General features: G+C 34.9%; 10 protein-coding genes across 10 annotated transcripts, besides 3 other annotated features; 5 read left to right on the top strand and 5 right to left on the bottom strand.

The window, feature by feature from the left end:
* Positions 1–8,322: part of a mobile genetic element that runs on past the window's edge.
* Positions 2,132–2,338, top strand: TVAGG3_0829150 (uncharacterized protein; the record flags this gene model as incomplete). Its single annotated transcript, XM_051248387.1, has 1 exon — positions 2,132–2,338. The coding sequence occupies one exon, from the start codon at positions 2,132–2,134 to the stop codon at positions 2,336–2,338; it is 207 nt and encodes a 68-aa protein (XP_051083862.1).
* Positions 2,396–2,902, bottom strand: TVAGG3_0829140 (uncharacterized protein; the record flags this gene model as incomplete). The annotated part of the gene is made up of 1 exon (XM_051248386.1): positions 2,396–2,902. One exon carries the CDS (start codon positions 2,900–2,902, stop codon positions 2,396–2,398), a length of 507 nt encoding a protein of 168 aa, XP_051083861.1.
* TVAGG3_0829130 (uncharacterized protein) lies at positions 3,273–3,657 on the top strand (the record flags this gene model as incomplete). The annotated part of the gene is made up of 1 exon (XM_051248385.1): positions 3,273–3,657. A coding segment is annotated over one exon (385 nt), but the record flags the coding sequence as incomplete, so codon positions are not given.
* Positions 4,856–5,370, bottom strand: TVAGG3_0829120 (phage tail repeat-like family; the record flags this gene model as incomplete). Its single annotated transcript, XM_051248384.1, has 1 exon — positions 4,856–5,370. A coding segment is annotated over one exon (515 nt), but the record flags the coding sequence as incomplete, so codon positions are not given.
* On the top strand, positions 5,600–5,974 carry TVAGG3_0829110 (uncharacterized protein; the record flags this gene model as incomplete). Its single annotated transcript, XM_051248383.1, has 1 exon — positions 5,600–5,974. The coding sequence occupies one exon, from the start codon at positions 5,600–5,602 to the stop codon at positions 5,972–5,974; it is 375 nt and encodes a 124-aa protein (XP_051083858.1).
* Positions 7,342–8,210, top strand: TVAGG3_0829100 (integrase core domain containing protein family; the record flags this gene model as incomplete). The annotated part of the gene is made up of 1 exon (XM_051248382.1): positions 7,342–8,210. A coding segment is annotated over one exon (869 nt), but the record flags the coding sequence as incomplete, so codon positions are not given.
* An 813-nt stretch (positions 8,323–9,135) lies between the features above and the next one.
* On the bottom strand, positions 9,136–9,379 carry TVAGG3_0829080 (microtubule-associated protein family; the record flags this gene model as incomplete). The annotated part of the gene is made up of 1 exon (XM_051248381.1): positions 9,136–9,379. A coding segment is annotated over one exon (244 nt), but the record flags the coding sequence as incomplete, so codon positions are not given.
* Positions 9,380–10,769: 1,390 nt separating this feature from the next.
* Positions 10,770–14,731: a mobile genetic element.
* On the bottom strand, positions 12,103–12,510 carry TVAGG3_0829070 (uncharacterized protein; the record flags this gene model as incomplete). The annotated part of the gene is made up of 1 exon (XM_051248380.1): positions 12,103–12,510. The coding sequence occupies one exon, from the start codon at positions 12,508–12,510 to the stop codon at positions 12,103–12,105; it is 408 nt and encodes a 135-aa protein (XP_051083855.1).
* On the bottom strand, positions 12,582–13,420 carry TVAGG3_0829060 (protein of unknown function, DUF4106 family; the record flags this gene model as incomplete). The annotated part of the gene is made up of 1 exon (XM_051248379.1): positions 12,582–13,420. A coding segment is annotated over one exon (839 nt), but the record flags the coding sequence as incomplete, so codon positions are not given.
* TVAGG3_0829050 (uncharacterized protein) lies at positions 13,439–14,425 on the top strand (the record flags this gene model as incomplete). The annotated part of the gene is made up of 1 exon (XM_001295487.2): positions 13,439–14,425. One exon carries the CDS (start codon positions 13,439–13,441, stop codon positions 14,423–14,425), a length of 987 nt encoding a protein of 328 aa, XP_001295488.2.
* Positions 14,732–16,267: 1,536 nt separating the features above from the next.
* Positions 16,268–17,098: a mobile genetic element.
* Positions 17,099–19,774: the final 2,676 nt, after the last annotated feature.

Raw genomic sequence — 19,774 nt, 5'->3', positions numbered from 1 at the left:
AACGGACTACCACGGATATTTAACACAGGGTGAAAAAGTGAATACGAAAAATGTTAATGAAAGAAGATATAAATTCATTCGTGCTAAAGGTTATGACATACACTGTACTGTACAGTATGACACAGGTATAGCACCACAATCATTTGGTTATAACGCTGAAATTTATGCTTCATACTTCTTTGTTAACGGTGTATTAGTTGAGCCAAGATTTAGGTTGAGAGTTAAGGCAAAAATAACCGTTGAAGATGCTATTAAAAGTAAAGCTGACAAAGATGAACTTGACGCAACGAACAAAGTTTTGAAATCTCATAAACACAATATCTCCGACATAAATTCACTTCAAACTTCTTTAGACAACAAAGCAGACAAAACTTATGTTAATGAACAGATCTCAAAGATCTCTAATGCATCTGTAAACAATGGAATACCTGAAAGCATTACAGTTAGCTTTGGTAATAATGATATGGGTAAAGTTGCAATATTTATAAATTATAACATTGGTCCATCAGAAAAAGGTCCAAGTTACTATACATTGAGTCATGGTAAATCTATTGAACTTGTGTTCCACAAAAAAGATGGAACAAACTTAACTATTCATCCTGGAGATACGTTTGAGTTTTATTTGAACGATGTCACCACAGTAGATTATACTTATAGACCTTCTAACATGTTTGACATGATGTATCCAATTGGTTCTATATTTACATCAATGAGCTCAACAAGCCCGCAAACCCTTTATGGAGGTGTTTGGCAACCGATTGTTGATCAGTTTCTTTACTGTTCTAACTCATCAATGGACTTTGGTGGTTCAAAGACTATCAGAGTTGAAAACCTTCCACCACACTCCCATAGGTTCAGTGCAACAACATCTACTAATGGAGAGCATTCACATTCAATGACAAAAAGAGGTTATACAAATCTTGCAGCAGGTTCTGATAGACAAGGTATGAATAGATATGATATCACAGATGACCCTAGAGATGTTAGTACAGGTATTTTCTGCGGATCTGCAGGAAACCATACTCACACAGTAGCTGGAATCACAGATGCAACAGGAAAAGGTCAAGACTTCTTACCACCATTTATGACTGTATTCGCTTGGTTCAGAGCTGCTTAACTCAAGATCACGATCACAAACTGTTTCTCAGTATGAATGAGTAGCTCTATTTTTACATCATTACTGAAGTATTTCTTTTCTTCATCAATGACAGAAAGAATGTTTTCATCATCTTTTAAAGATCTTACCAAAGTTAGATCTTCATCAGAAAATCTCAAAGAAAGACTCATTTATGCACTAATAAAAATATAGCTAATTATTTTTTTATCTGAACTTTTTATCGGGTATATAAAGATGTCTGAACATCATATAAAGTTCTTTAAGATCCAACAGTTTGTAGATGAAGTGAAGAAGCAAAATAAAACAGCAAAGAGACTACTTATATGCTTACCACAAACATTATGTCAAGGAAAGTATGGTTATAGTGCAAGTCCGATCATGATCTTTGTCGATAAGCAGAAATACACAAATGAAGGTTTAGCTAATTTACTCAAGTTTGAAAAGATAGCTATAAACATTCCTGACCATTTCTCAGCGAGAATAAACCTTGACAAGACTAAAAGTTATTGTTTATATGTAGATCTCACGAAATCAACAAAGAGTAAAGACAAAGAATATAACCCAGTTGAACTTAAGACAATGGGTAAGAACTTACTCAAAGCTGCTATCAAACCTGTCGAAGAGATCGACATTGAGGATGAAGCAGAAGAAATAGATGTAGATCCTGAAGTGTTATAAACGATAAAGTTTATTTTTGGAGGAAGATGGTGTCAGACCATTTGATCTGGCATGCTTGTTCTAGGTAATTGCAGAAACCTGGAAAGATTGTTATTGGTCTGAGTTTCATACCTGGTCTCTCATCTCTCCATTGAAGCAAGTAAATTTACATGAAGAGTTCGTCTGGATTCTCAGGCTTTGGTACACACTGATCGAAGATCTGTATGACCTCTTCATGACCGTACTCCCTCTGGTCAGACATGAGTGTTCTGAAGAACTTTTGCATCTTCGGACCAGGTTTAGCATCTATGCAACGAGTGGGTCTCATTGACATTTTTGTCACTTTTATTTGGTCGAATGGAAGGATTCGAGTTCATGCCACTTGACAGCAAAGAAGGTGCAGAAGAGGTTGTTGTTGCTGCATTCTATGCGAGCTCACACGTTGACGCATTCCGAACTTACCAGGATGACCTCGAAAAAGAAGGTCGAAAGCTTGGAAAGATCCAAATGTTGCTTGAGTTCTTCCGTGGAAACCTTGCACAGAAGTATGAGAAGAAAGAATAAACAACTAATTATTACTGAGCTTAGCTCATAAATGTAAGTTTTTACTCTGATCAGATCTTAGATCTCGTCGGGACAAGCGGAAAGGATAAAGTCCATGAGCTGGACTTTTGTCTTAGTGAGCGGTACTGCGGTCATGAGTAGTTCGCGCTTGTTTGAGCCACTTGGAACGCGACCCTTCCAATTCCTCATAGATCTCAAGGCAGAGATCGTGAAGAACTCAAGGACAAAGAGTCTTTGAGACTTGGTAAGGAATCCCTCATCATCTCTTTCATCCTGGAGGGTCTTTGTGGATGCAGTGGACTTGATCTCGTCTTCCTCGATCGGATCATTCTCATAATCTTCATCACCCTTCTTCCTAAACGTCATCTGCTCTCTCTTGTAGTCGTTCCTGAGAGCATTGAGTCCAGCTTCAAGATCTTGTGAGTTCTTTGCAGGTTTATTGAAAGTTTTCTTTTCCTGCATTTGCTGTATAAGCTGGGTTTGCTGTTGCATCATCTGCATCATCATTGCCATCATATCTAGTGTTGGTGATGCTGGAGCTGGTGTTGTACCATCTTGGGACATTCGGTCGTCGGTTATGTCTTTACAAAAGACTGCTTTACAAAAGACAGCTTTACAAAAGACAGCTTTACAAAAGACAGCTTTACAAAAGACAGCTTTACAAAAGACTGCTTTACAAAAGACAGCTTTACAAAAGACGTCTTGACAAAAGACAGCTTTACAAAAGACTGCTTTACAAAAGCATTTTCTCACAAAATTGAATACTTTTGCTTTACAAAAGACGTCTTGACAAAAGATTGCTTTACAAAAGTCTGCTTTACAAAAGACGTCTTGACAAAAGATTGCTTTACAAAAGTCTGCTTTACAAAAGATTGCTTTACAAAAGATTGCTTTAACAAAAGACAGCTTTACAAAAGATTGCTTTACAAAAGCCATGACTGATCTTCATCCAATTTGTTTAATCGAACTTAATGAAGTAATTTCTGCATATCTCCTGCATGTATTTGGAAACGAGAGGATAAGACAACTCACCAAGGTTTCCAGACGCCAGATCCAAAGACTTGAATCAACTGCAGGAGTAATCCTAAGCTTTGAAGAAGGATTAACCAATAAGAAAGATGTCATTGACTCCAAGCGTGAAAGCCTTGCTGCTTTCTTACGCAAACACCCATGGGTCGATGTTGATCTCCAAACTCCTTACCAAGGACTCGTTGAAACCTTCACGACCTACAGACAGCTCCTTGACAGACCTGAGCAGAACCTTCTGGTCGAACGTGATGGCACATTAAGCCCTACAGACGAGTCAATCCAGAGAGAAGAAGCTCAAGAGTAAAAATCTGACATTTATACTTTACATGACATTTTTTTCATGAGTGTTCACGTTAAGATCAATGATGAAAACATGACTTCATGGGAAGATATCATTGATGACATAGAGAATGACCTTGATGAAAACATGATGGGAGCTCAAACGTCAGTTAAGGTCAAACTTGGTGAAGTTCAAGAAAAGATCTCCGAGATCAATGCAAAAATATCTGCTCTTACAGAGGTTGACGTTTATTACAGAAGCTTGGAGAGAACTTTAAGCAAACTTGAACGTCAGAACCAAAGTCTCATAGTTGTGCTCCAGAAACTCAGTCTCATGCGTAAAGCATATAATGACTACCTACATGTAAGAGACTTACCTTCTTATTCTACTCCAGATCTCGACTTTTCCGATATAAGTCCAATCCTTATTGATACAACACTTACGATAGCAGGGATGCTTCCTACATATCCAGAATATGATAACTTACCTCAGCTCTTCGAGTATCTCAAGAAAAAGTTCATGATCTTATTATGCGAGACCATGAAAAGACGTCAAAATACCAGAACAGAACGAGAACAGAGCTTACTAATAGACTTATTATATAATACTAAAGAAATAAAGGAGTTTTTATTCTAACTTTGGTATTTTTGGGAAGAACTGATCTGGATCATATTTGTCAACCACAGGTTTTGGTATCAAAAGTCTCTCTGGTTCTTGGACGGCTGGTACTGGAAATGGTTCCTTTGGTTTCCTAGCTTTTGGGAGATCTAAAAATTTTCTTGGTCTCTTTCTTTTGTGTAAGTGTTGTCCATTTTTATCGACAACGAATGTGAGCTTTCCGTCGTCAAAGATGAATGTCGTCGCTTCTTCAGTTCCCTCATCAACTATTATCTTCTTGATCTTTCTCTTCTCCATTAACAGAAAAAGTGACATATATTACTTCATTATTTTTCTGAGTGTTAGGATTAATTAAACCTCTATCTATAACATGCTTTCTCATAGGAAATTTCTCTCCATATCTTTTTGTCAATATCTCTATAAGTTCTTCTGTATAAGATTTATCACTACTGAAGTAAATAGATGGATAATTAAGGACATCAAAGGTTTCTACAGTATCTTTAAGAGTCCATTCATCTCCATACTGTATAGAATAAGTATGGAAGTATGGAGGATCACATATAAAGAAAACATTGGGAAGATCTTTATACTCATTGAAGAGTATTCTCCAATCTTTATGAACAATAGTTAAACCTTCAAGATAGTCATCTATGTTTTCACCAAATAAGTTAGTATATCTGAGGTATAACACTTTCTTCATTAATGTGTCAAGATCATAGTATTTGTATGCTCCAGAATAGAGAAGACGTGAACATAATGTATCCCAGTCTATGTATGGAGCTTTACTTATAACTTCTCTGACGATCTCTTTCTGATCAGTAGGAATTTTCTCATCTGGCTTAACATTTATTCTCTCCTTAAGTTCCTTAAGTATTTCATTCGTGTCATGAATGTGTTTCAGTCTATCAACGTAGTTATCATAGTCGTTAGCTATGATCGTTGCTTTTGGGAACATAATATGCAACAGATGAGAGATATAGAGAGAACCACCAAATAGGTCAACGAAGACATAATCCCCTTTGATGTCTTTGAGTATGTCGATAAGATCTTTCCTGATCTTCGACTTATTACCTATGAAAGGTAAAGGAGGTTTGGTAAAAATCATTTATATGGTAATAAAAATAAGTGTTTACTTGAGACAATAACCTCTGTTGAGTTTGTAGAACAAGATCAGAAGTACGATCAAGTTCAAAACAACACAAATGGCTAGGATTGCGTTACCAACAATCTTTGTCTTTTCCCAGCAAGACTTCTTCTTTGGTTCATGTGCTGCTTCGACATCACTGTATGGCTCGGACATTAACTTAAAAAGTGTCATGACCACTTCATTTTTGATGAAGTCAACAGCTTATGTCCACTTCCTCCCACAAGCACTTGAGGGACAAGAGAAGGTCATCATTGACTACCTTCAAGCCACTGAGAAGCTCCAAAAGCTTCAAGATCTCCGCGAAGAGTTCAAGTCCCGCTTGAAACAGGAGAACTTACTGCAGGAGTACATGCTCATCCTTTATACACTCATTGATGGCTCCCATTTACCATCAGAGTACACTGCAGTTCTTGATGCACTCAAAGATCTTCGCGAACACCAGCCGATCGGTAAAGAAGCCTTCGAGCTCACCATTGAGCAAGCCATCTTCGCCAAGCACAATGCAAAGAAGCAGATGCTCGAAGCTCTTGACAAGATCAAAAAGTACGTCGAAAAGTACTAAAAATAATTACTTGAGTAAACGATAAGTTTTATTCATTGTTTCTCTTTTCAAGATATTCTTTCATCTTGACGTTATATTTTCCTAACTCATACAAGAACGTGTAGTATGAAACTTCAACCTCACGATGCTTTTCATACCATTTCATTATGAACATGGTAAGAATTGCTTCTTCGGGATTTGAGAAGGGATCTTCTTCACCAAATACGTTGTGATGAACTCTCATTGCTTTACCTACAGATATTGGTTCATCTTCCTCAGCAATTAGGTCAAAGAACCTTTGTAGTCTTTGGCTCATTGGAAATGTCACTTTTCGGTTAAACGATCACATACTTAAGACATAAATTATACCTACTTATTAACTCAGTATATTGTGCATTATATGCATACTTAAACTCTTGAGCAATATTGTTCTCATCAATGATTCTGATCTGAGCTATTTTTGAGAAAGGTGGTGGAATACCACAACATGTGATGTCTGGGTCCAGTAGGTCTATTTCACACTTGAACCCAGTCATTCTGTGAACAACTTCTTCCAAGTCTGGCTTAGGTAGTAAGATCTGATCTTTGCTCACTAAGTTAGAAAAGAGCTCTTTGTCTTGGTCTAGAAGTATCTTCTGGTATATACTAAGTAAATACTCTTCTACACCAATCCTCGATGAAGTCTCCACAGATCTCGATGAGGTCAGGTTGGAAGTTAATGGACTTAAAGGAGGAGGATACATTGGTGCTTCTGAGTTCGTAGTTGTTTCCTCTTTTTTTATCTCTGTTGGAGCATCACTTACTGTACCAGATGGATAGTTCTTTATCACAATGTTATTAGTTGTTCTTGAATCAACATTGCTTGTTGGTTCAATTGGAAGATTAGCTGCACCATAAAGAATTGACTTCGATCTCATTTGTTATGAGTAAAAATTGTTTTATTCTCATATAAATGACGAACATTAACCCAGAGAACAACACAGAATATACTGCAACAGGAGTTGTTTACAATGATCTAGATCAGATCGTCCAACTCAAAGCCCCAAGAGGAAGGAATTTAATAAGACAACCTCCACCAAAGATATATGTTGATGATGGTAGTAATGGGTTCAACTTAGTGTATCATTACTCATATCCTCAATATGCAAAAATTGGGTCTACCCCAAACGTGACAAACCATTATATGAACCTTTATGATGAAGCAAGGTTTCATGCACCAACGAAGAAAGAACCTGATGCATCAAGATTACATGAATTCGCAGACCATGATGGTTATAGCGATTACTCAATGCCTGTAAGACTTTAACGTTAATAAAAAAATGACTGTTGGTAAACAAGAAAAAACTTTAATACAAGAGGATTTGATGCTACCAATATATTCAACTGATATGGGAGCTTATCAATTCGATACATTTGAGAATCCTGGTGGAACACCACCATATTTTCTTTTGTTCATCAATGTAAACAGTAGAAAAGGTTATGCGTTCCCAATGAGTGAAAAGAACTCAAACAATGTTCTAAGTGCAATGCAGAAGTTCATTTCACAAGCTACAGGTGAAATGAAGCCTACAATACTTACTAGTGATGAAGACCCAGCTTATACGACACAAAATGTTCGAGATCTGTTGGTCAGTCATAACATTGAGCACATGACGACACAGAAATACAATCATAACATACTAGGTATTATTAATAGGTTCTGTAGAACTATTAGAACTATGTTACATATGAAGTTAAACCTCAAAGAAGGTGATAAAACACCACCTTTCACTGCAGATACAATGAGACAAATTATTAATGACTACAACACTGAATATCATTCAAGCACACAACAAAAGCCTGATGATTTCACAGAAAAGGATAATGAGGAATATATAAAGAAGCAAAGATTGAAAGAAGAGTATGTCAGAAAAAATAACCTTTATAACTTAAGACCTGGTCAAAAAGTTCAAGTCATAGTTGAACCAAGAACATGGGGTAAAGGTAACCAACAAAGAAGACATCTTGATCCTTCTTATTATACAGTTGATTCAGTTGATACAAGTGCATACTTGTTAAGAGCAAAAGATGGAAGTGTTGCAAGATATCCACGTTATCAGATATGGACAAAAATAGAGCATGGATTAAAGCAAGGAGAAACTTTAGATCAAGGAAGACACGGTGCTGTTAAAAGTATTGATGGTCATGAACTTGTCGGTAATGATGTAAAGTATGATGTTACGTTTGAGAACGAAAATACAGGAAAAGTGACAGGTAGAGGTATGCGTGAAGGTAATCCAAACAGGTTGTCACAAATGGAAGTACAGTATTGGAGGAAAAATATTAATGAAGGTCATGTTAAAGATATGCCTAGTTTTCTTGAGAAGTATCGTGGGTTTCGAGTTTAGCTTGTAAGTCCTTTATTTTTGTTTCATACAATGAGATCTTCCTTCTGATCTGTTCATCATTGAGAGGTTGCTTGACTTTACGGAACTGTACACGTCCGTCTTTCATTGTATGTACATAATATCCATCAGGAACCTTACCATCTTTTATATATTCAGTTAACCACTTTTGTTTAGTTGATGCTTTAATGACTTGACTCATTTCTTACTGGATAAATTTTTATGTTTTTTATCTTTTGACGATTTTTTCTTATCCTTATCTTTCTTCTTGTCCTTCCTTCTTTGATTTATCCTTCTTCTTGTCCTTGTCCTTCTTGGACTTCTCTGCTGCAGGTGGTGTTGGATTCTGTTTGACTTTAGCACTTGGGTCAGGACCTTGTCTTTGAGACTTAGATATAGATTGTTTAGGAGCTGCTGCTTGTTTAGTTGCTTCAGCTTGTTGTTTAGCTAATTCAGCAGCTTGTTTATCATTCTCTTCTATTTCCTTTGCACCAGTTGCGACTTCATTCTTGAACTTTTGGAGATTCTCAGCAGCATCCATTACCTTATTCGCTCCTTTAAACAATCCATAAAATTTCTGCCATGGTGATACTGAAGGTATATTTCCACCAATTGCTGGAGGAACTGATGCTTCAGGAGTTGGAGATGGTGTTTTGTCTGAATTGAGATGCTTTTCTGCTTCAAGAACTTGTGTAGTATTTTTCTCCAGGTATGCTTTTGCAACCTCCTTAACTTCTGGACGTTCATTATTTACATCCTGTCTTGGTGTTGATGTTTCAGTAGCGTTTTCCTGAGTTACATTAACAACAGGTTGCTCAACTGCTGAAACATTAGCTGCTTCAGTAATGTTATGAGTAGTTGAAACATTTCCTGATATACCTTCTCCTGTTGGAACTCTTGGAGCAATTGTTGTGATGTTCGCCATTGCAGGAGTTGGAGTAGGAGTGTCATCAATCTTTCTGTCAGCTTTCGTCGTTTGCGTTGTAGTATTTGTTGTTTCATTACCATATTTTGATCTTAGTCTGGTAAGCTCTAACTTCATATGTTCTTCAGGATATGCATACTTATTATATTCACCCTTAATATTCTTTTTCCATTCATCGTATTTATCTTCTGCTGATTTCTTAATTGATGCTAGTCCGTTTACAGCCAATTCATCAGTACCGTTATCAGTAGTCTGGTTATATAAAAGATTAGCAGCTGATCTAATTGTGTAATCCGTAAGATTACCAAAACGCTCTATTGTACCTAATGTTGTGTTCTTCAGTTCCTTTCCAATTCCTTGTGCAGCATCTTTGACTAAATCAGCACCCCATGCACCAAATTGTCTCACAGGAGCCGCTATTGATGGTGAAGGAGATGGAGATGGCGATGGTGTTGCTGCTTTCGCCTTTCTATCAGCTTCTTCCTTAGCCTTTCTATCTGCTTCTTCTTTCGCCTTTCTATCTGCTTCTTCCTTAGCCTTACGAGCTTTTTCTTTCTTCTTAAGTTCCTCTAGTTCTTTACGTTCAGCTTCTTCTTTCGCCTTTCGTTCAGCTTCTTCCTTAGCCTTACGAGCTTTTTCTTTCTTCTTAAGCTCCTCTAGTTCTTTACGTTCAGCTTCTTCTTTCGCCTTTCGTTCAGCTTCTTCCTTAGCCTTACGAGCTTTTTCTTTCTTCTTAAGCTCCTCTAGTTCTTTACGTTCAGCTTCTTCTTTCGCCTTTCGTTCAGCTTCTTCCTTAGCCTTACGAGCTTTTTCTTTCTTCTTAAGCTCCTCTAGTTCTTTACGTTCAGCTTCTTCTTTCGCCTTTCGTTCAGCTTCTTCCTTAGCCTTACGAGCTTTTTCTTCATAATATTTTGTATACTTATCATCAGCCCAATTACCAAGTGATTTGGCACCTGTTAGTATTCCATTTGCGGTTGATGTTGCTGTTCTTCCGAGCCATCCCCCTACCGCTGAAGCACCATTGCCAATAGCACTACCAGCATTTAAAATTCCACGACCAATCCATATCCCTGGTTTTGCCTTTGTATTAAGAGTAAGAAATTCTTCCTTCCTATCTTCAGGTGTAGGATTTGTAACAGTTCTTACAGTATCAACAACAGTGTCAACACTGGTTCCAATAGCACTACCAACAGCTGTTGCACCAGTTAGAATACCATGGGTAACTAAATCAGTAGCTCTTGAGACAACATTATCACTCGAGCTTTCTCTGCTTGGATAGTTTGATCCTTTTGTAAGTTCCTGGACACCTCTATTTGAAGCTTCTCCTTCAACTATTTTCTTCTCTTCTTGTGCTTGTTCTCTGGCAACACTCAATGCACGTTCTTGTCTTTGAAATGTTGTCTTTCTTTAACATGTACCACCAAGTGTCTGTGGTGGTGTGTTTTTATCTAGTGCAGCATCAATTGCAGCCTTTTCTTTTCGCTTTTCTTCGTCTAACCAATTTTGAATAGATTCTGCATCAGTTGGTTCAGCTGGAGTTGGAGACGGTGTTGGAGCTTTAGTTGGTGTTGGAGACGGTGTCGGAGCTTTAGTCGGAGTTGGAGATGGAGTAGGTGCTTTTGTAGGTGTCGGTGATGGAGTTGGAGATGGAGTTGGAGGTACTGTTGGTTCTGGAGTTGGTTCAACAGTCGGTGAAGGTGTTGGCGCCTTTGTGATTCTTGGAGTTGGCTCTGGTGTTCTAATAGGGGAAGCAGTTGGTGTATTAGCTCTTTTAAGAACCTGTGATCTTTCCGCTTGATTTGAATCAGATACTGGGTTAGTTGTACTAGGATGTGATACAGGAGTTATTTTTGGTGTAGGTGTTGGTTTATTTAATGTTATACCATGACTACTCGACATTGGTGGAGGACCTGCGTGAGCAGTTGGTGTCAGAGTTGGCGTTGGAGCTACTGTAGGAGTTGGCGTTGGAGCTACTGTTGGTTCAGGAGTGGGAGATGGAGTTGGAGGTACTGTAGGAGTAGGTGTAGGAGTTGGTGTTGGAGTCGACATTTGTTTTAACCTCTCATTATACCAATTCTCCAAATAATAAGCCTCACCCATTAAGTTTCTCTGTCTTTTGTTTATAGAAAATTCACCTAACAGTAATTCATCATGAATCATTTTCTGCAGCTTTGTCGTGTTTTCTACTTCCTTTATTAGAACGCTCGATGTATTCGCCAATCCTCTATATTCCTTAATCATCTTATCTAGTTTGTTCATATTTGGTACTTCCTTTTTCTTCTCAGCGTTAATCTCATTAGATCGTTTCTCCAATTCTTCAACTACTTTGTAAAGCTTATTTATCTTGACATGTGATTCCTTTACTTCTCCAGTCCTTGGATCCTTAGGTTCCTTGTATTTAGCTAATTTCGTCTCTATATATCTTCGTTTAGCGTCATATCCAGGATCACTGGTTCGTAAAGGATGCGAAGGTGGACGAAAATAAGGTATGTAGAAATCTGGATCATCATTAATAGAAGAACGTGCTTTAAAGTTACGAACCGCGTCTGTAAAAGGGTCTCTACCACGTGCTGTATATGTTGATGTAATCAAAAAGCCTTCTCTTCTCATTGGGAAATTAATACGACCTTTTTGAACATATTCTTTCTCAAAGTATTGCCTAGCATTGTAATCAAAAGCAAGATCATTATATATATCGCGCAAAAAATCAAATGTATGCTGCTTGAACTTTTGATCGCTAATTATGGTACGAATTATCGGACGTTCATTCTCCCATTTCTTAACTCGTTCATCAATGAGTTTCCTCTCTTGTTCACTCATTTAAACCTCATAAAAATATATTATCTGCGTATAGTGCCACTAATAGCATTAATCCATGGCATGTCTGATAGTACACGTACTGACTGAACTAATGGCTTATGATTGTTCCAAATAGCTCCTCCAATGTATGCGTTATACTTATTGTTGTCAATAGTTTGTTGAGGTTGAACTATAGGTGTTTCAACAGGCTTGTCTCTACTGAAGTCACCACCAAGAGCTTTATTGAATGCTTTAAGATTCTTCGTTAATGCATTATCTTCACCTAATGTAGTTTTTGCAATTCTTTCACCAAGACTACCGATAACACCACCGACTTGACCAACTTGAGGGAAAAGTTTGTTAGCAATGTTAAATCCAGCACCTATTACAAGACCAGGATTTTTTTTCACCATACCCCATCCAGCTTTAACATAATCGCCAAAACCCATTTATTTCTTCTTAAAATAATGTCATCTTTTGTTGCTTAACTTCTTTAAAGTCCGTCTTTCCTGCAACTATATGAACTTCCATATATGAACGAGGTGTTGGTAGCTCTTTGTATTTGTTCCATAACTCTTCCCAATCTTCTGTTGCTCCTGACTGTTCAATCATTGACTGAAAGTCTCTCATAGAATAACCTTGAAAGATAACGAAGTCAGTGCATAGTCTCTTAATGTTTAAACATATATGTCTCCATGTTTGACACATGATGACAACAGTATAGTTATAATGTCTGACCTTAGTGATGAAGTTCGCTAATGGTGAACGTGGGTCATTCAATAAGTCATGACCACCATAATCGTCTAACACTAATAGAGAATTACTGGGATACTTTGTGAAAGGATATTTGTTCAACTTCTTTACAACATATATTGCAATCTTCTTATACTCAAACTTTCCATCAGGTTTCCTTAGTTGATGCTTTGTTAAGATGTGTTCCATCTCCTCTGAAATTTTTTCGAACTTACTTTGAACGAACTCAACAATAGCGTAATACTTTGCTTTCATCTTAACGTTCTTCATTAAATAAGGCATAAGTTCTTTATCATCCTTTTTCAGTACTGGTGCTTTAACTTGACTCATAAATGTCTTCGCTGTTTTATCCATTGTTCCTGATGTTGCTGAGATAACTATTGAGTCATAATATGGAGTATTAGTGAAGCGGTCTGTTATCATTATATGACGAATAACACCATATGTCTTACCTGAACCCATCTTACCGCAGTAGAAATAAACACCATTAGTACAAAATGGATAATCATCAGAAAATGGCATAATGAGTGCATTGTTTAGTTCTTTACTATTCTTACGTGCTCCATCATGAAGAATCTTATCTACTTGATTAATAACTTTCTCCATCTTTTAGTTACATATAAAATGTCTAAATATGATGGATTATACTATGAACATGTTATGAATGATGGCACGATAAGTGGTAATACAGTCTCATATAAATTACCGAGAGACTTCATTGAATATCCTGCGTCAAAAGCTCTTGAGATAAGAAAGATAAGTCTTGAGCATCCAGACTTTGAGTTTCTTGCTATTCCATTAGAAATGACAGATTCATCAAAATCAGTGAAAAAAAGGTTTGACATGAGATATTACATAAAACCCAACATGACTACACAGGAGTTGAATGAAGGTCTTATGGAAAAAATGACTGAGGCAAGTAGAGAATTTGTTGATTGTTACTATGATTCAAATGAAAATAAATTGAATGTATTAAGAAAAGGTACATCACCAATCATAACATTACCTTCATACAGTAGTATAGAAAAAAATGCCTTGAATTATAAATATGACATGTCCCTAGGAGATGTGTTGGATTTCATCACTGCGTTATTAGAAACCACTGAAACAGACACAACATCAAGAAAACCAGAGCTTGTTTGGGAAGATGACCATGGTAGAACATTCACGCAAAAAGTAATTCCATCGAAAGCAAAATTTTTAGACTTATGGGAAAAAAAATATATCTCGCGAATGCATGTATATTATAGTTTTACCATAGCAGATTTCACTGACGAAAATGATAAAGATAAAAAAACATATAAGTACTTTGATGAGCTTTTCATAACTATAGCGAATATCAAGTTTATCCTTGAGCGAAAGGGCAAACCAACATATAAATTTGTCGGTTATCAGATAAGAATAAATCCTCTCCTTGAGCCTTTAGTAACGTTGAGTAATATTGCTCATGATAACAAACAATTTATATGTAATGTGAATGAACAGCTTGTGCCACCAAAATTTTACGATATCACTGGTTATAAAGATGCACTCGTGTTTGAGTTTTATAAGCGCTTTTCATTCAAAAGAGTTGAAGAATCAACTGATGGTCAAAAAAGGAATATTATGTAAAAGAACCATATGAAATTCCTAAAGACTCTAATATAATGGTTGAACTTATATTAGAGTCTGGTACTCAATCTCAACATAAATAGTTTACGTGACAGAATTTTTTTGACACGTAAAGTTTACATTTTAATGGAAGCGAACAACAAAGCTCCTGCTAGTGAATAAAGGTTAGTTTACATATGAACGTTTATTTTTACACATATATGCGTACATATGCGCGCCCGTATGGTGTCAGTTTTCTGTCACTTTTTTCATTGTGTCGGTGACTGTAGCTGTAGGCTACAGGCGACGCACAATGTATACTGTACTTTCATTAAACTTCATTTATTTTATATTATAGTTTTATTCTTTTAGCTACTTGTAAAATAATCTAATTTTATATCATCATTTTACCGGATTATTCTTCAGTACATCGATTGTGTATCTAAAATAATATCATTATCCTTATTCTGTTTTTTCCAAAATTCTTTTAAATGTCTTTTTTGGTTAGATTACTTTATACTTTTTACTTTTATTTTTTAATTTCAAAAAAAAATTTGGTGATTGTTCTATTCTGTTACAATGTGCATTATCATATTCTAATGAATTATTCATTACATACATTTAAAAAAACTTGTTAAAATGAAATTAAAAAATTATGTTTATTATTACGCTGTGAATGTGTCAACAGCGGTCATGCCTATATCTGTATCCCATATTTGCCACAACCTTTCTGTATCTGCATTGTGTATTTCGGTTCAGCTGATACATTTGATTTGGCGTGTAATTTGTTCCAGTTAATGGATTAATTGGGAATCTTCATGCGGTTGTTATTATTGTACTCCAAATAAAGGCAGGATAGCCTGAATGCTTTGGCAGCGCTCCAATGTCGGCCAGAATCTCTCAATCTTCCCATTTGGTAGGGAGAATGAGAGTCTGTATGCCGCCATTGACGCCCCAAAGATCAAGTAGATCTTGAAAGGCGCCCCTATTTTCTGAACGTGTCGGTCCAGAAACAATAAGGGCGCCAAATTCAATGAAGGCGGAAGCTGCAACGTTCGCTGTCGTCGCTGCCAGCATATCTGGTATTTGATACACGCTAGGACTTGCGGCTAAAATTGTCGATTATGCCATAAATATACTGGCCACGAACACCCCTAAAATAATGAACATCTGCGTGCCAATAAGATTGGGTGAAAGCGCCCAATATCTTACTGCTGTTTCTGGCCCGGCATGCTCTAATCGCGTCTTGGTGAAATGATTTTCTTTGAAGTATCTGCGTACTTCTCTATAAGATACATCAATTTGTTGTAATTTCAAACGTTTCCATTGTTTTGTTTGACCACAGGGAAAGCCCAGTGGTCATGTATCACAGCAAAGCTTTGATTTGGTCGTAGGATTGACCCTACGACCTTTCTTGCCTTTAGGCAATGGGATATTCTGTAAGCTAAATTGATTTTGTAAAAAAGATTTTGAAACATCTAAATATTTGAAATCATTTGATTGAAGGGTTGGGGCGATGGGAACATGGTGCAAGCTTCTTCCCATGTCATTTTACCTTCTTCAATCTGATTGGAAATACCAATTAGGTAAATTCGATCGACATACCCTTTGTAAGGATTCATTCTAATGAAGTACGTTAACAAATCAAAATATTCTATAAGTGTCTAGTATGGAATTCAAAAGAATAAAGAAAATGTAACGTAAATAAACATAATATTAAATAATTTATAATTAAAATGAAAAAAAGAAAAAATAATAAGTAAAGTGACTGAAAATGAAAATTAAAATCAGTGTACAGTTTTATTTTTTTCTCGCTGTGAAACGTATCGGTCATTTTTTTATAAAATTAATTTTTGTTAGAGATAAGAGCTAAAACTCGGTAAACAACTTCTTTATGTCTAGAAAATTCTATCTTGCCTTTTATTTTTTCTCGCTGTGAAACGTATTCGGTCATTTTTTAAAAATTAATTTTTTGTTAGAGATAAGAGCTAAAACTCGTAAACAACTTCTTTATGTCTAGAAAATTCTATCTTGCCTTTTATTTTTTTCTCGCTGTGAAACGTATTCGTCTTTTTTTAAAAATTAATTTTTTGTTAGAGATAAGAGCTAAAACTTGCAAGACAACTTCTTTATGTCTAGAAAATTTAACATTCTTCTCCCATTTTTTATATATTTGTTTAAGAATGTTCGAAAAATGCGTAATATGGTCATTAATATTAATTGAAAAGAACCTTGAATTAATTCAATCTGATCTCACAAAATATTTTAAATTACAAACTTTGTAGTTTGAATAGATAATTAGTATTAAACTCAAATAACTAGTTTATTTTTGAATAAAAATTATTTGAATTTTTTCAATTTTTGAATTGTCCTTCAAAAATCAAGTTTAAATATCTTATTTGCCATATATTATAAATACAATGAAACATATTCGAAATTGAAAAGAATGACTTTTTCTGTTCTTTCAATCATTCAATTTGAATTTTGCAATATTGGATTTCTCATTAAATAGCTATTAAAACAACAAGCAATTTAACTTACATTCAAATTTTTTGTGTTATATTCAATCTTCTCAAAACTTATAATTTTCGGCTATAGCATGATTATATGCTATATAATATAATAAACCTATAATAGTATCATTCTTTCAATTATTTGAAGAGAAAACTGAAAAAATCTATTTTCGGTCTATAACATAACAAAAACTATACCGAAACTTATCTTACCATCCAAATCAAATCACATTACATACGGAATAAACATTTAATCTTTTACCATTAAAATTATATTTATACGTTATTTAATTTTTTTACGTCTAAGTTGAATAGGATAATAGCCGAAGATATAAAGTAACTATAGTTTACAAGCTAAGGAACAAATCAGCATTGAAACTAAAAAATAACGTATTTGAATAATTTCGTAAAAAATTAGAATTACTCGATATTAAGCATATTGCTTTTCTATCATATATGCTTATATTCTACAATAGTGTTACCAAACATCGGGCAACATCATACGTATAATACAACTTTTTAATACTTGAACGTCAATTTGACAGACTCAAGTTTCGAATTAGAGACCAACTTTCATCAGCATAGTATATGTGCGCAAACTACTGCATAATGGTATGCTTATCTTTTCATTTTAAAAAATAACGTATTTGAATAATTTCGTAAAAATTAGAATTACTCGATATTAAGCATATTGCTTTTCTATCATATATGCTTATATTCTACAATAGTGTTACCAAACATCGGGCAACATCATACGTATAATACAACTTTTTAATACTTGAACGTCAATTTGACAGACTCAAGTTTCGAATTAGAGACCAACTTTCATCAGCATAGTATATGTGCGCAAACTACTGCATAATGGTATGCTTATCTTTTCATTTTAAAAAATAACGTATTTGAATAATTTCGTAAAAAATTAGAATTACTCGATATTAAGCATATTGCTTTTCTATCATATATGCTTATATTCTACAATAGTGTTACCAAACATCGGGCAACATCATACGTATAATACAACTTTTTAATACTTGAACGTCAATTTGACAGACTCAAGTTTCGAATTAGAGACCAACTTTCATCAGCATAGTATATGTGCGCAAACTACTGCATAATGGTATGCTTATCTTTTCATTTTAAAAAATAACGTATTTGAATAATTTCGTAAAAAATTAGAATTACTCGATATTAAGCATATTGCTTTTCTATCATATATGCTTATATTCTACAATAGTGTTACCAAACATCGGGCAACATCATACGTATAATACAACTTTTTAATACTTGAACGTCAATTTGACAGACTCAAGTTTCGAATTAGAGACCAACTTTCATCAGCATAGTATATGTGCGCAAACTACTGCATAATGGTATGCTTATCTTTTCATTTTAAAAAATAACGTATTTGAATAATTTCGTAAAAAATTAGAATTACTCGATATTAAGCATATTGCTTTTCTATCATATATGCTTATATTCTACAATAGTGTTACCAAACATCGGGCAACATCATACGTATAATACAACTTTTTAATACTTGAACGTCAATTTGACAGACTCAAGTTTCGAATTAGAGACCAACTTTCATCAGCATAGTATATGTGCGCAAACTACTGCATAATGGTATGCTTATCTTTTCATTTTAAAAAATAACGTATTTGAATAATTTCGTAAAAAATTAGAATTACTCGATATTAAGCATATTGCTTTTCTATCATATATGCTTATATTCTACAATAGTGTTACCAAACATCGGGCAACATCATACGTATAATACAACTTTTTAATACTTGAACGTCAATTTGACAGACTCAAGTTTCGAATTAGAGACCAACTTTCATCAGCATAGTATATGTGCGCAAACTACTGCATAATGGTATGCTTATCTTTTCATTTTAAAAAATAACGTATTTGAATAATTTCGTAAAAAATTAGAATTACTCGATATTAAGCATATTGCTTTTCTATCATATATGCTTATATTCTACAATAGTGTTACCAAACATCGGGCAACATCATACGTATAATACAACTTTTTAATACTTGAACGTCAATTTGACAGACTCAAGTTTCGAATTAGAGACCAACTTTCATCAGCATAGTATATGTGCGCAAACTACTGCATAATGGTATGCTTATCTTTTCATTTTAAAAAATAACGTATTTGAATAATTTCGTAAAAAATTAGAATTACTCGATATTAAGCATATTGCTTTTCTATCATATATGCTTATATTCTACAATAGTGTTACCAAACATCGGGCAACATCATACGTATAATACAACTTTTAATACTTGAACGTCAATTTGACAGACTCAAGTTTCGAATTAGAGACCAACTTTCATCAGCATAGTATATGTGCGCAAACTACTGCATAATGGTATGCTTATCTTTTCATTTTAAAAAATAACGTATTTGAATAATTTCGTAAAAAATTAGAATTACTCGATATTAAGCATATTGCTTTTCTATCATATATGCTTATATTCTACAATAGTGTTACCAAACATCGGGCAACATCATACGTATAATACAAACTTTTTAATACTTGAACGTCAATTTGACAGACTCAAGTTTCGAATTAGAGACCAACTTTCATCAGCATAGTATATGTGCGCAAACTACTGCATAATGGTATGCTTATCTTTTCATTTTAAAAAATAACGTATTTGAATAATTTCGTAAAAAATTAGAATTACTCGATATTAAGCATATTGCTTTTCTATCATATATGCTTATATTCTACAATAGTGTTACCAAACATCGGGCAACATCATACGTATAATACAACTTTTTAAATACTTGAACGTCAATTTGACAGACTCAAGTTTCGAATTAGAGACCAACTTTCATCAG

The sequence above is a fragment of the Trichomonas vaginalis genome, chromosome VI (assembly GCF_026262505.1).
Source record: "Trichomonas vaginalis G3 chromosome VI, whole genome shotgun sequence".
Classification (NCBI taxonomy): domain Eukaryota; phylum Parabasalia; order Trichomonadida; family Trichomonadidae; genus Trichomonas; species Trichomonas vaginalis.
Note: the sequence above shows the minus strand (reverse complement) of the source record. Positions and strands in the feature narration are given on the sequence as shown.